General features: G+C 47.0%; 1 protein-coding gene across 1 annotated transcript; it reads right to left on the bottom strand.

Moving 5' to 3' along the window:
• Nucleotides 1-369: 369 nt before the first annotated feature.
• Nucleotides 370-15,792, bottom strand: LOC144674819 (beta-1,3-galactosyltransferase 5-like). The gene is made up of 2 exons (XM_078536019.1): nt 15,560-15,792; nt 370-1,225 (listed from the first exon to the last, which is right to left on the bottom strand). The coding sequence occupies exons 1-2, from the start codon at nt 15,790-15,792 to the stop codon at nt 370-372; spliced, it is 1,089 nt and encodes a 362-aa protein (XP_078392145.1).
• Nucleotides 15,793-16,101: the final 309 nt, after the last annotated feature.

The following is a 16,101-nucleotide window of genomic DNA, read 5'->3' as shown; positions in this document are numbered from 1 at the left end:
AACCCATAATCCCAGTGACAGTAAACACACAAATCCCACTAACACCTGGGAACCAAATGGCACTTCACTGTGCCCACAAATCCTACTGAACCCTCAAATCAAACTAACACTTACGCCTTAAATCGTGATATCACAGAATCCACGAATCCCACTGACACTTGGGCTCTAACCGCACTTTCACTGAAACCACAAATCCCACTGAACCCCTAAATCCCACTAACGCCGAACCCACAAATTGTGTATGTACGTATGTATGTATATAAGCAGACCAGATTACACAGTTTAGTTGGGTAATTGACTTCCATATAGCACGCTGTTTCTGTTGCCCTGCAAAGATAGTCAGTGAAAAGCCTCTTCAAGATGGCCCCTTCACCCATCTCCCGAACAGGCCTCGTCTGCTGCATCCTCCAGTGCTTTCCAGTAGATCAGCAGCTCGTAGGGTTTCACCCTGTGAGAGGTGATGAGTTTACGGAAGCCGCAAACAGAAAACTTCACATTCCAATTGTAGAACTTCTGCTCCAAGTGGATTTCCACTGGTGTAATCTTCAACTCCGCCAAGCACAGCCCGACGTAAACATCCTCCAGTTTAAAGTGGGGGACCGTCCTGGAAATAATCCAGACTCGGTGGGCAACATCAGCCGAGAGCATGTACCCAGTGCCGGAGCAGAATGGTGGGTATGTTTCCTGAGGATATTCCTGTTCGCTGACGTACCATTTACTGAATTTCTCCCTGATAGGTCCAGAATTCCACATGATGAAGCCGGTGAAGATATCCGTATGATTCATTCCCAGCAAGAGCTTGGTCAGGTGATCGGTGTTGACAAACATGTCGGAATCGGTTTTCATCACGAAGGAGGTGGACGGACAGAATCGGCTCACCCATTCCAGGCCCATTAGCACCTTGGTGGTCAGGTTGTAATAAGTGTCGGTGAAATTTTTCTGGATGATGTCCTTGTGCAGTGAACTTTCTTTCAGCAGCTGCTCCTGATGCTCCCGGCTGTACCCGAGCAGGAAGTAGCTCACCACCCTCTTGCCATGGGTTGTCCGCGCTCGCCCCCAGGTCTGGCGAATGACCGAGCGAGCTTCCAACTGGTCTTGGGCACTGGTGACCAGAAGGACCAGGAATGGGGGACTGGTGTCACAGCTGCTGTTGGGTAGCATGAGGAAGGAATGGTCATTTAACTTTGCAGAATGCCAATGTTCAACACCGTATTGGCTTAAGTATCTGATCAGAGGAAAGATTAACAAGGGGGCAACAACATACAACCATTTCCTTTTGAGAAATGATTTCAAACAAAAGCTTCTTTGATAAAATATCCTTATGCTCTGAAGCACCTGTAACATAAAATAAACAAGTTGGGTTTGGTGGAATCCAGAAAATGCAAGAGGAATTATTTTCCAGATTAAGATTATTTGACTGGATTTGGGATACAAATACAAGAGGATGTCATTCAGCTCCTAGAGCCTGTTACACAGGAACGGGGGGAGGTTATTCAGCCCCTAGAGCCTATTACACAGGAACGGGGAGAGGAAATTCAGCCCCTAGAGCCTGTTATACAGGAACAGGGGGAGGTTATTCAGCCCCTAGAGCCTGTTACAGAGGAACAGGAGAAGGTCATTCAGCCCCGAAAGCCTATTACACAGGAACAGGAAGAGGTTCTTCAGCCCCTTGGGTCTGTCACACAGTAACTGAGGAGGAATTGCAGCACTCAAAACATCTACAGGAATCTGGCACAGAACATCTAGTGACTGAGTTGCTTCAGTCTGACAAAAAGGTCAGTGAAAGGTAGGAACAAACAGAGAAAGAGCTGGACATAAGACAGCATGAGCAGTTTTCGCACAAGCACATACCTAAGAGACTCGTCACTCCCTGTGTACGGTGATAGGTATCAGGGTCACTGGTCCCTTTAACTGGTACCACCGGATTTGTCTTGGTCGAGGTGCGTTCGATGCTAACGGTGAATTAATGTATACACGAACAATCTTGTTAACAACTGCACACAAACCCGGAGTTCAATTCTTGCCTATAATGAATCCCACAACCTCACTCTCTGCTCGGTGCCAGTAAACAAGAACGGGTGTGGTTGAAGTGCATCGTAAAAACTGTACCCTGTCCTTACTGTTAATGACTTCCCATCAATTATAAATATTATAGGTAACAAAAGTTCCTCCAGATGATGTTTGTGTGATACAGGTGCCAATCTCACAAAGAATTTGCATCAAACAGCTGCTGCACTGTGACATAGCTCACCAACTGTGGTTTAAAATTTATTGGATAAAGAAGGTATTTGCTGCAAACATATACAGTATATATGCTGAATGCAGGGACCCTTTTCAAACCATTGAAGAGCAGTGAGACACTCTCTCCATTGAAGAGCAGCGAGGCTCTCTCTCCATCGAAGAGCAGGGAGGCTCTCTCCATCGAAGAGCAGCGAGACAATCTCTCCGTCGAAGAGCAGCAACACTCTCTCCATCGAAGAGCAGCGAGATATTTTCTCCATCGAGGAGCAGTGAAACTCTCTCCATCAAAGAGCAGTGAGACACTCTCTCCATTGAAGAGCAGCGAGACACTCTCCATTGAAGAGCAGCGAGACACTCCATTGAAGAGCAGTGAGACACTCTCTCCATTGAAGAGCAGCGAGGCTCTCTCTCCATTGAAGAGCAGGGAGGCTCTCTCCATCAAAGAGCAGCGAGACAATCTCTCCATTGAAGAGCAGCAACACTCTCTCCATCAAAGAGCAGCGAGACAATCTCTCCATTGAAGAGCAGCAACACTCCATCGAAGAGCAGCGAGACAATCCGTCGAAGAGCAGCAACACTCTCTCCATTGAAGAGCAGCGAGACATTTTCTCCATCGAGGAGCAGTGAAACTCTCTCCATCAAAGAGCAGCAAGAGTCCCCATTGAAGAGAAGCAAAATTCTGTCTCCACTGAAGAGCAGCAAGACTCCCTGTTTATCGCAGAGCAGTGGGTCTCTCTCTCCATCAAAGAGCAGCGCACTCTCTCTCTCCATTGAAGAGCAGTGCGCTCTCTCTCTCCATTGAAGAGCAGTGAGACTCTCTATCGAAGACCAGTGTGACTCTCCATTGAAGAGCAGCGAGACTCTCCATCAAAGAGCAGCGAGACTCTCCATTGAAGAGCAGTGAGACTCTCTCTCTCTCTAAGAGCAGTGAGACTCTCTCCATTGAAGAGAAGCAAGGCTCTCTCTCTCTATCAAAAAGCAGCGAGACACATCCTCCCTCGAAGAGCAGCAAGACTCTCTCATCGAAGATCAGCGAGACTCTCTCTCATCGAAGATCAGTGAGACTCCCTCTGTCCATCGAAGAGCAGTGAGACTCTCGCTCTCCATCGAAAAGAAGTGAGACTGTCTTTCCATCGAAGAGCAGCGAGACTCCATCCCGATCGAACAGCAGCGAGATTCTCTCCCCATTGAAGAGCTGAGCTGTGAGACTCTTTCCCTCCATTGATGAAAAGCGAGACGCTCTCGATCAAAAAGCAGTGAGACTCTCTCTCCATCAAAGAACAGCGAGACTCTCTCTCCATTGAAAAGCAATGAGACATTCTCTCCATCGATGTGCAGTGAGACTCTCCATTGAAGAACAGCGAGACTCTCTCGATCAAAGAGTAATGAGACTCTCCCCAGCGAAAAGCAGCAAGACTCTCTCACCCTCTCCATCAAAGAGCAGTGAGACTCTCTCTCTCTCCATCAAAGAGCAGCGAGACTCTCTCTCCCTCTCCATCCAAGAGCAGCGAGGCTCTCTCTCCATCAAAGAGCAGCGAGACTCTCTATCGCAGAACAGCGAGACTCCCTCCATCGACGAGCAGTGAAACTCTCTTTCTATTGAAGAGCGGCGAAATTCCCTCTCTCCATCGCAGAGCTGTGAGACTCTCTCTCTCCATTGAAGAGCACTGAAGCTCTCTATCTCTCTCCATTGAAGAACAGCTAGACTCTCTCTATCGAAGAGCAGTGAGACTCTCTCAATATTAAAGAGCAGTGAGACTCTCTCAATATCGAAGAGCAGTGAGACTCTCCCTCTCCATCAAAGAGCAGCGAGACTCTCTCTCCCCATGAAAGAGCAGTGAGACTCCCTCTCCTTCGAAGAGCAGTGAGACTCTCTCTCTGTCTCCATCCAAGAGCAGCAAGGCTCCCTCTCCATCAAAGAGCAGTGAGACTCTCTCTCTATCGCAGAACAGCGAGACTCTCTCCCTCTATCGATGATCAGCGAAACTCTCTTTCTATCGAAGAGCGGCGAAATTCCCTCTCTCTATCAAAGAGCAGCCAGGCACTCTATCCATCGCAGAGCTGTGAGACTCTCTCTCTCTCTCTCTCTCTCCATTGAAGAACAGCTAGACTCTATCAAAAAGCAGTGAGACTCTCTCAATATCAAAGAGCAGTGAGACTCTCAATATTGAAGAGCAGTGAGACTCTCCTTCTCCACCAAAGAGCAGCGAGACTCTCTCCATTGAAGATCAGTGAGACACTCCCTTCATCAAAGAGCAATGAGACTCTCTCTCCACTGAAAAGCAGTGAGACATTCTCTCCACCAAAGAGCAGCGAGACTCTCCCTCCATCGAAGACCAGTGATATTTTCTCTCTATCGAAGAGCAGCGAGGCTCTTTCTCCCTTCATCGATGAGCAGTAAGACACTCTTCATCGAAGAGCAGTGAAGCTCTCTATTTATCGAAGAGCAGTGACACTCCCTCTTCATTGTAGAGCAGCGAGACTCTCAATCAAAGAGCAGTGAGACTCTCTATCAAAGAACAGCAAGACTCTCTCCCTCCTTCGACGAGCAGCGAGACTCTCTCTCTCTATCGAAGAGCAGCGAGACTCTCTCTGTCTCTCTCTCCATTGAAGAACACTGAGACTCTCTATCTCTCACCATTGCTGAACAGCTAGACCCTTTCTATCGAACGGCAGCGAGACTCTCTCTGATTCGAAGAGCAGCGAGACTCTCTCTCTCCATCAAAGAGCAGCAAGACTATCTCTCTCCGACGAAGAGAAGTGAGTCTCACTCTCTCCATCGAAGAGTCGCGAGACTCTCTCTCTCTCTCTCTCCATCAAAGAGCAGCAAGACTCCCTCTCTCCCTATCGAGGAGCAGTGAGACTCTCCATTGAAGAGCAGCGGGACTTTATCTCTCTCTATCAAAGGGCAGTGAGACTGTCCATTGAAGAGCAGTGGGACTCTCTATCGAAGACCAACGAGACTCTCACTTTATCAAAGAGCAGTGAAAATCTATTTCTACCGAAGAACAGCGAGATGCTCTCTCTCCCTCCATCGACGAGTAGAGAGACACTCTCTATCAAAGAGCAGCGCAACTCTGCATTTATCGAAGAGCAGCGAGAACTCCTCACCATCAAAAAGCAGTGAGACTCTCTCTCTATTGAAGACCAGCAAGTCTCTCTCCCCGTTGTAGAGCAGCGAGACTATCGAAGAGCAGCAAGACTCTCTCTCTCTCTCTCTTCATCAAAGAGCAGCAAGACTCTCTCTCTCTCTCCATCGAAGAGCAGTGAGATTCTCTCTCCATTGAAGAGCAGCGAGACTCTCTCCATTGGAGAGCAGCGAGACTCTCTCTCCATTGGAGAGCAGTGAGATTCTCTCTCCATTGAAAAGCAGCGAGACTCTCTCTCCATTGAACAGCAGGGAGATTCTCTCTCCATTGAAGAGCAGCAGGATTCTCTCTCTCTCGAAGGCCAGCAAGACTCTCTATCGAAGAGCAGCAAATCTCTCTCTCTCAATCGAAGAGCAGCAAGTCTCTCTCTCCATTGAATAGCAGTGAGACTCTCTCTCTCTCTCTCCATCGAAGAGCAGGGAGATTCTCTCTCCATTGAAGGGCAGGGAGTTTCTCTCTCCATTGAAGAGCAGCGAGACACTCTATCGAAGAGCAGGGAGATTCTCTCTCTATTGAAGAGCTGCGGTATTCTCTCTTTCTCGAAGGCCAGTAAGACTCTCTCTCTCTATTGAAGAGCAGCAAGTCTCTCTCTCTCCATCGAAGAGCAGCAAGACTCACTCTCTCCATCGAAGAGTAGCGCGACTCTCTCCATCGAAGAGCAGCGAGACTCTCTCTCTCTCTCCATTGAAGAGCAGCAAGGCTCTCTCCCCATTGAAGAGCAGGGAGACTCTCTCTCTCCATCGAAGAGCAGCGAGACTCTCTCCCTCTGTTGAAGAGCAGCAAGTCTCGCTTTCTGTATCCAAGGGCAGCAAGTCTCTCTCTATCCATCAAAGAGCAGCAAGACTCTCCGTCAAAGTGTAGTGAGACTCTGTCTCCATCGAAGAGCAGTGAGACTCTCTCTCTATGTCCAAGAGCAGTGAGACACTCTCACTATCAAAGAACAGTGAGATCTCACCCCATCGAAGAGCAGTGATACTCTCTCGCTCTCTATCAAAGACCAGCAAACCCTATCTTTCTCCATCGAGGAGCAGTGAGACTTCCTCTCTCTCCACTGATGGGTAGCGAGACTCCCTCTCCCCATCGAAGAGCAGTGCGACTCTATCTTCATTGAAGAGCAGCTAAACTCTATCGAAAGCAGTGCGACATTTCCTCTATCGAAGAGCAGTGCGACATTTCCTCTATCGAAGAGCAGTGAGACTCTCTCCTCTTTGAAACGCAGCGAGATTCTGTCTCCTTTGAAGAGCAGTGAGACTCTCTTTCTATTGAAGAGCAGTGCGGCTCTCTCTGCATTAAAGAGCAGCGAGGCACTCTCTATATCGAAAAGCAGCGAGACACTTCCTCCATTGAAGAGCAGCGAGATGCTCTACCTATCTCCATCGAAAAGCAGCGAGACTCTCTCTCTCCATTGAAGAGCAACAGGACTCTCTATGTCCATTGAAGAGCAGTGAGACCTTCTTTGTCCAGCGAAGGGTCAGTGAGATTCTCTCTCTCCATCAAAGAGCAGTGAGACTCTGTCTCCATTGAAGAGCAGCAGGACTCTCTATGTCCATTGAAGAGCAGTGAGACCTTCTTTGTCCAGCGAAGGGTCAGTGAGATTCTCTCTCTCCATTGAAGAGCAGAGATTCCCTATCTATTGACGAGCACTGAGGCTCTCTCTCCATCAAAGAGCAGCGAGACTTTCTCTCTATCAAAGAGCAGCGAGACTCTCTTTCCATCAAAGAACAGCAAGATTCTCTCTCAATTGAAGAGCAGTGAGACTCTCGCTTTCCATCGAAGAGCAGCGGGATTCTCCATCTATCGAAGAGCAGCGGGATTCTCCATCTATCGAAGAGCAGGGAGATTCTGCCTTCAATGAAGAGCAGTGAGACTCTTTCTCTCCATCGAAGAGCAGCAGGCCTGACTATCTCCATCGAAGCCCGCGCGATTCTCTCTCCATTGAAGAGCAACGAGACTCTCTCAATATCGAAGAGCAGTGAGACTCTTTCTCTCCATCGAAGAGCAGCAGGCTTGACTATCTCCATCGAAGCCCGCATGACTCTCTCTCCATCGAAGAGCAGCGAGACTCCCTCAATATCGAAGAGCAGCAAGTTCATTGTTAGTAGGATTTAGGGGTTCAGTAGGATTTCTGGGTTCAGTGAAATGCGGTTTGGATCCTAGGTGTTAGTGGGATTTCTGGGTTCAGTGAAATGTGGATTGGTTCCTAGGTGTTAGTGGGATTTGTAGTTTCAGTGACAGTGTGGTTTGAGGCCTAAGTGTTAGTGGGATTTGGCGGTTTCAGAGGGGGTGGTATTTGTGGGTTCTATCTTAGTGGGATTTAGGGGTCCAGTGGGATTTGTGTGTTCAGTGTTAGTACGGTTTGGGGCTGAAGGGTTAGTGGGATTTGTGTGGTCAGTGTTAATTGGATTTGGGGGTTCAGTGTTAGTTGGATTTGGGGGTTCAGTGTTAGTGGGATTTATGGGCTCTGTGTTAGTGATATTTGGGAGTTCAATGTTAGTGGGAGCTGGGGGTTCAGTGTTAGGGGTTTGAGGCCTAAGTGTTAGTGGGATTTGTGGGGTCAGTGTTAGTTGAATTGGGGGTTCAGTGTTGGTTGGACTTGGGGGATTGTTGTTAGGGGTTTGAGGCCTAAGTGTCTGTGGGATTTAGGGGTTCAGTGGGATTTGTGGGTTCAGTGAAAGCGCGGTTTGGGGACTAAGTGTTAGTGGGATTTGTAGATTCTGTGATAGCGCGATTTCAGGCCTAAGTGTTAGTTGGATTTGGGGGTTCACTGCTAGTGTGATTTAGGGCGTCAGTGGGATTTGTGGGTTCAGTGTCCGTGAGATTTAGGGGTTCCGTGGGATTTGTGGGTTCAGTTCTAGTAGGATTTCTGGATTCTGTGTTAGTGGGATTTGTGGGTTCTGTGTTAGTGGGAGCTGGGGGTTCAGTGTTAGAGATTTGGGGCATAAGTGTTAGTGGGATTTGTGGGTTCTGTGATATCACGATTTCAGGCCTAATTGTTTAAATTAGGGGTTCACTGAACACATTCACTAAACCCACAAATCCCATGGAACCCCTAAATCCCACTTTCACAGAAACCACAAATCCCACTAACACGGAACCCGCACATCCCAATAACACAGAGCCCACAAACCCCACTAAGACTGAACCCCTAAATCCAACTAACACTTAGGCCCCAAACCGCACTTTCACTTAACACACAAATTCCACGGAAACCCTAAATATCACCAAAACTGAACCCACAAATCCAAATGAATCCCTAAATCCCACTAACACTGAACCCACAAATCCCACCCCCACTGAACCCCCCATCCAACTAACACAGACCCCACAAATCCTACTTACACTTCGGCCCCAAATCGCACTTTCACAGAACCCACAAATCCCACTAACACTTAGGCCCCAAACCTCACGATTACTGAACCCACAAATCCCACAAGCACTTAGGCCTCAATCCCCTATCACTGAGCCCCCAATTCCCACTAACACTGAACTCCGATATCCAACTAACACTGAACCCCCAAATCCCACTAACACTTAGGCCCCAAACTGCACTTTTACTGAACTCACAAATTCCACTAACACCTAAATCCCACTAACACCTGAACCCCAAATCCAACTAAAACTTAGGCCTCCAACCCAACTATCACCGAACCCCCAAATCCAACTAAATCATAGGGCCCAACCCCAGTATCACTGGACCCCCAAATCCAATGGAGACGTAGGCCTCAAATTCCACTATCGTCGAACGCCCAAATCCCACTGAAACTTGTGCCTGAAACCGCAATCTCTCTGAACCCCAAACAACTATCACTGAGACCCCCAAATCCCACTGACACTTAGGCCTCAAATCCCAATATCACTGAACCCACAAATCCCACTTACACTGAACCCACAAATCCGACTAACACTTGGGCCTGAAACCCCATTATAACTGAACCCCAGACCAACCATCAATGAACCCACAAATCCCACGAATACTTAGGCCTGACTTTCCACTATCATTGAATCCCCAAATCCCACTATCACTGAACCCCCAAATCCTACTGACACGTAGGCCTCAACCCCCACTATCAAAGCACCCAGACTAGCAGGTTTTAACCCAGTCAAGATACACACAGACACACACATAGGCACACACCCCGCTACAATTCCAGTTCAAGAAATAATTTCCATTCACATTATAGGCGGTAATATCTCTTCGTGACCAAGAGGGCAGTCATAACACAAGGGCGTAAAGGAAGAACACTGAGCAAGACATACCAACATTTGGAATTTATATATGAGATTACGAATTAGCAGCAAAAGTCAGCCAATCGGCCCCTCAAATCTGCTGTGCTATTCAATAAGATCTGGGCTGATCTGAATGTAATAAATCACTGAAGTGCTGCAATAGAGTGGGTGATATTTACGAACGAGTGTGAGGTCTGGAGATGGAACTGGTTGTCTTTTAGCTGGCAATGCTACTTCAGAAAGAATGCAACTTTCGTTCATGTGCTAGTTAATTAGCGTGATGAGAATTGCCTAATTGGCTCTCAGTGCCGAATCTATCCTACAACGTCAGGGAATTAAATTGCTGCCATCTGTCTGTTCATTTAAAAAAAAAATCTAGCTTGGCTGATGTTGCAACTCCAGTCTCCCTATGGAAACCCCACAGGGTACAAATGAAAGGGTCTGGAAAGGTACTGAGTCAAAGCTGAATACTGAGAGTTTGCCTCTGCACCACGGACGGGCAGATCACGTTACAGGGAACATGCTTGAAACATTTAACAATGTCATAAAAATATACTATGCCATCCTTGCTGTCATCGGTGTTCCTGGTAAGTGACTGTAAAGCGGTGAAGTCGTGTTAATCTGTGTGTGAGCTGGTCTCATGTTTTGCTCTGTGACTGATAAGATTACTTGCTGATATAGATTTTACCGTCATCGAGCTACCCGGGCATTGCCCCAACTCCTTTAATTCAAATATCCTGAGCAGCCTCAGCAGTTTTATCCCATTGCCCGAAACTTAAGGTCAAACTTTTTCGGCATATCACAGGAGCTGCTAAGTTATTGTTTCTTGTGGTATGTCTGGTGCTGGTGAACCTGACCTCATTGCAGGCAATCCTCCGACATGAGAGTCGGTGTAGAATTATTCTGAGCGTGGGCCAAGGGTGGGGCGGTGGGGGGAGGGGGATAAAAAACCTGGCTCCAGTCACCATGATTCCCTGTGAATACCTGTCCCTGTAAGATTGTGGGAACTGTGGATCACTCTGACATTGCTCTGCGCGGACTGAATCATCCAGGTCTGTAACTGATTTTTTTTTGTATGAGGGGTCAATTAAATTAAAGTGCATGGGATTGGGGGCAGTGTATTGAGGTGGATAGAAAACTGGTTGGCAGACAGGAAACAAAGAGTAGGAATAAACGGGTCTTTTTCCGAATGGCAGGCAGTGACTAGTGGGGTACTGCAGGGATCGGTGCTGGGAGCCCAGTTATTCACAACATATATTAATGATTTAGATGAGGGAATTAAATGTAATATCTCCAAATTTGCAGATGACACAAAGCTGGGTGGGAGGGTGAGCTTTGAGGAGGATGCAGAGATGCTTCAGTGTGGACAAGCTGAGTGAGTGGGCAAATGCGTGGCATTTATGAGGTTATCCATTTTGGTAGCAAAAACAGGAAGGCAGATTATTATCTGAATGGCTATAAATTGAGAAAGGGGAATGTGCAACGAGACCTGGGTGTCCTTGTACACCATCGCTGAAGGTAAGCATGCAGGTACAGCAGGTGGTAAAGAAGGCAAATGGTATGTTGGCCTTCATAGCCAGAGAATTCGAGGACAGGAACAGGGATGTCTTGCTGCAATTGTACAGGGCCTTGGTGATACCACACCTGGAATATTGTGTGCAGTTTTAGTCTCCTTATCTGGGATGGCGGGACTGACATATGAGGAGAGATTGAGTCGATTAGGATTATATTTGCTGGAGTTCAGAAGAATGAGGGGGGATCTCATAGAAACCTATAAAATTCTAACAGGACTAGACAGAGTAGATGCAGGAAGGATGTTCCTGATGGTGGGGGAGTCCAGAACCAGGGGTCACAGTCTGAGGATATGGGGAGGACTGAGATGAGAAACTTCTTCAGCCAGAGAGTGGTGAGCCTGTGGAATTTCCTACCACAGAATGTAGTTGAGACCAAAAAATTGTATGCTTTCAAGATGGAGTTAGATATAGCTCTTGGGGTGAAAGGGTTCAAAGGATATGGGGAGAAAGCGGGAGCAGGCTATTGAGTTGGATGATCAGCCATGATCATGACGAATGACGGAGCAGGATCGAAGGGCCGAATGGCCTACTCCTGCTCCTAGTTTCTATGTTTCTATAATTCCTGTCAATGATTCAGCGTCTTTAGACACGAAAACACGTAATTATGCAAGCTTGTTGCATAATGAATGATCTGCAATAGTGTAAGATCTACTGTGTGTGGGGTTTTATTTCAATTGCCTTGCTACAGATGTGAAACCCAGATTTTTAAAAACTTTTTTTTTTTTTGCTTATGGCTCAGTAAAACTTTATTGAAAGCTAGAACCCTAATCCTGCCATAGATGGGGCATCCAGTCCCTGAGCAAGAAACCAATCACCAATTCTGGGTGTCTTTGTGCGTGGCCTAATGAAGGAACCAGACCGGTCAGTCATAAGCCCAAAAAAAGGTTTAAATAAAAAGTTCATAAAAAAATAGGTTAATTAACAAGCCACCAATTCTGATAATTGTCTGTCCACGCTCTTGTCCTCAATCTGGTAAACCCAAATGCGGGTTGGTCAGGAAAGGGTTGGTGTCGGCAATGAAATGTTTTAAATTTTAGCTTCTTATCCAGATTTGGAAATTGAACCCTGTCCTTACTGTCCAGAATAAGGCAAAAATCTTTTAATTTGATTTATACTTGCTTCCCCCCTTTTCTTACAGTTAATGTAGTGGCGATTGTGACCCTGGCTCGGGGAAAATGCGGCCTCTCCAATTGTACCACTCGCTACCTGGTGGCCATGGCAATGGCGGATCTACTTTTCATTATCACGGAAGTCATACTGTGGAGGATCAGTTATTATTATTTCCCGGGCTCTTTCCTGGACATTACCCCAGTATGCGGTGTGATCAATGTCCTCAGTCGGGCAGCTACCGACCGTTCTGTCTGGTTCACCGTCACCTTCTCCTTTGACCGATTTGTGGCCATTTGTTGCCAGAGACTGAAAACAAAATATTGCACTGAGAAAACTGTGGCTGGGGTTCTAGCATCAACCTGCATTTTGCTCTGTTTAAAAAATTTCCTGTACTACTTTACACTTGAACCCCAATGGACAATTAAACACGTACCATGGTTCTTTGAGGTAAAGGCAAAATATTTCACTGAGCCTGGATGGATTGGATTTGACTGGTTCGATGCGGCTTTAACTCCACTGCTCCCATTCACTTTCATCCTGTTACTCAACGCTTTGACCGTCAGACACATTTTAGTGTCCAGTCGAATCCGTAAGGGACTGAGGGGTCAGAGCCAGGGAGAGAATGACAGTGACCCAGAGATGGAGAGCAGGAGTAGGTATGTGATTTTACTCTTCACCATCTCCGGCAGCTTCATTCTCCTGTGGTCGGTTTATGTTGTAGAATTCTTATAACATCACAGGAACAGATCCCAGGGATTACAACGATTCAGAAAATATATTTGAAAATGTAGGTGACATGCTGCAGGTTTTGAACTGCTGCACCAACACATTTATTTATGGGACGACCCAGTCCAGGTTTAGGGAGCAGTTGAAGATGGCGGTAAAACATCCGGTTACGTCAATTGTTTAATTAATTGATAAATGAAACTGAGAGGAGGCAGAGACAAGTCCATGATTGAATTATGTATGAATATATTTTTATATGCATGAATATAAGCGGAATATACATTAGCTGAGATGGCTAAGGCCTTGGTGGGAAAGCAATTTTGAAAGGAGATCCTTTATGAGAGGCAGAGAGAGGTGGGGAAGGTAGTCAAGAGTAAGACCAATGTCGGAGCAATTAAAATTGGGGATGCACATGAGGACAGAATTGGATTAGCACAGATATCCCGGAGCGCTGTGCGGCTGAAGGAGATTAAAGTGATAGGGCCATGGAGGGATTTGAAAACAAAGGAAGGGGGAGAAAATGCAATCAATGAGTTGCTTGACTGGGAGGCAATGTCGCTCACCCATAACAGAGCGAGGGGGGAATTGGACTACCTGTGCGTTACAACACAGGCAGAAGGGTTTCGGATGGCCTCCTGTTTACTGGTGTAAAATGTAGGAGCTGAGAAAGAAGCACATTAGAATAACTTAGTCTAGAGGAGGCAAAATCATGAATGAGGGTTCCCGCAGCAGATCAGCCGAGACAGGCGTAAGTTCAGGTTCCGTTAAAAGCTGTAAGTAGGCGATCTTACCCATGACATGAATGTACAACACAGGCTCAAATGTGGTTGACTCTTATCTGCCCCCTGAAATAGGCTAGCAAGCCATTCGATTCAAGGGCAGATGGCGAAGGGCAATGAAGGCTGACCTTTTCGGAGATGCACCGATCCCCCCATGACAGATAACATTTGGAAAATGTGAATCTGCAGTTGTGGCGAGGCTGGCCGAATCTCAGAATGCGGACAAGGAGGACGATGGGGGGCGGGGGTCAGTAGCTTAAAGCAAAATGGAATTGGATCGGGGATCGAGAACAACGGCCTCAGTCATTCCCAAAACTGGATGTGGGGTAGGGAGCATCGCAGGGGTTGGGAGAAGTGACGCTGAACGCTCCCATGTCGCCTTTGAATCAGGTCACTGAGGGGAAATGCACAGCTGAGGAATAGGATGGGGCCAAGGGGAAATCCTTGGCAGCGCCAGAGATAAGGCTCTGGCAGCAGGAGGTGAAGCAATTCCAACTGATTTGCTGGCTACCGTGAGCTTTTTCTTATTCATTCATGGGAAATGGGCATCACTGACTAAGCTGGCATTTATTGTCCATCCTTAATTGCCCTTGTTCAGAGGGTCTGGAGTCACATGTAGGCCTAGGCCAGGTAAGGACCGAAGATTTCCTTCACTAAAGGGCATTGGGTGAACCAGATGGGCTTTTAGAATTTCAAACCAGGTTCAATTCCAGGTTTTATTTTAATTCAATTCACTTTGCTACGGGGAGAATAGAACCCAGATCCCCAGAACATTACCCTATGTCTCTGGAATACCAGATTAGGGACAATGCCACTATGGCACCGACTCCCCCTATTTTAGTTTAGTTTAGATTAAGAATAGGAAGATGTGAGAGATATCCATCCCAGCTGGATGTTAGTAAAGGGGCGTTGCAAGGGCGGGTGTCAGGAGCTGCAGGCAGGTCGAGCAACCCCGAACAACCAACCCCCAATTCCTACTAACAGAGCCCACAAATCACACTTAGGCCCCAAACCGCTCTTTCACCAAATCTATAAATCCCACGATCACAGAAAACCCAAATCCCACTAACAATGAACCCATTAATCCCACTGAACCCCTAAATCCCTCGAACACTGAACCCACAAATCCCACCCCCACTGAAGCCCCAAATCCCACTAACACTTAGTCCCCAAACCACACTTCCACTGAACCCACAAATCCCACTAATACTTTGGCCTCAACCCGCTAACACTGAACCCCAAAATCCAACTAACACTGACCCCACAAATCCTACTAGCACTTAGGCCCCAAATTGCACTTTCACATAACCCACAAATCCCTCCAACACTGAACCCACAAATCCCACTAAAACCTTGGCACCAAACCACACTTTCACTGAACCCACAAATCCCACTGAAACCCTAAATCCCACTAGCACTTAGGCCCCAAACCCCTAACACTGAACCCCCAACCCCCACTAGCACTGAACCCACAAATCCCAGGAACACTGAAACCACAAATCCCACTAACACTGAACCCACAAATCCCACTGAACTCCTAAATTTCGCTAACACTGAACCCACAAATCTCACTGTGCCCACAAATCCCACTAACACAAGCCCCAAACTGCACTTTCATTGAACTCACAAATCCCACTGAACCCATAAATCCCCCTAACACTGAACCCCCTAATACCACTAACAATTAGGCCCCAAACGCAATGTTGCTGAACCCCTAAATCCCACTAACAGTGAACCCGCAAATCCAACTAACACTTGAGCCTGAAATTGCGCTATCACAGAACCCACAAATCCCATTAACACTTGGGCCCGAAAATTCGCTTTCATCCTGTTACTCAACGCTTTGACCGTCAGACACATTTTAGTGTCCAGTCGAGTCCGTAAAGGGCTGAGGGGTTGGAGCCAGGGAGAGAAAGGCAGTGACCCAAAGATGGAGAGCAGAAGGAGGTCTGTGATTTCACTCTTCACCATCTCCGGCAGCTTCATTCTCCTGTGGTCGGTTTATGTTGTAGAATTCTTATATTACAACATCACAGGAACAGGTCCCAGGGATGGCAATGATTCAGAAAATATATTTGAAAATGTAGGTGACATGCTGCAGGTTTTGAACTGCTGTCAGAGAATGCAATGTCACAGAAACCATAAATCCCACTAACACTGTGTCCCCAAACCACACATTCACTGAACGTACAAATCCCACTAACACTTCGGCCTGAAATCACACTTGCACTGAACCCACAAATCCCACTAACACTTAGGCCTCAAAACCCCAACACTGAACCCCCAAATCTTACC

This window comes from Cetorhinus maximus, unplaced genomic scaffold (assembly GCF_964194155.1).
Source record: "Cetorhinus maximus unplaced genomic scaffold, sCetMax3.hap1.1 HAP1_SCAFFOLD_827, whole genome shotgun sequence".
NCBI lineage: Eukaryota > Metazoa > Chordata > Chondrichthyes > Lamniformes > Cetorhinidae > Cetorhinus > Cetorhinus maximus.
Note: the sequence above shows the minus strand (reverse complement) of the source record. Positions and strands in the feature narration are given on the sequence as shown.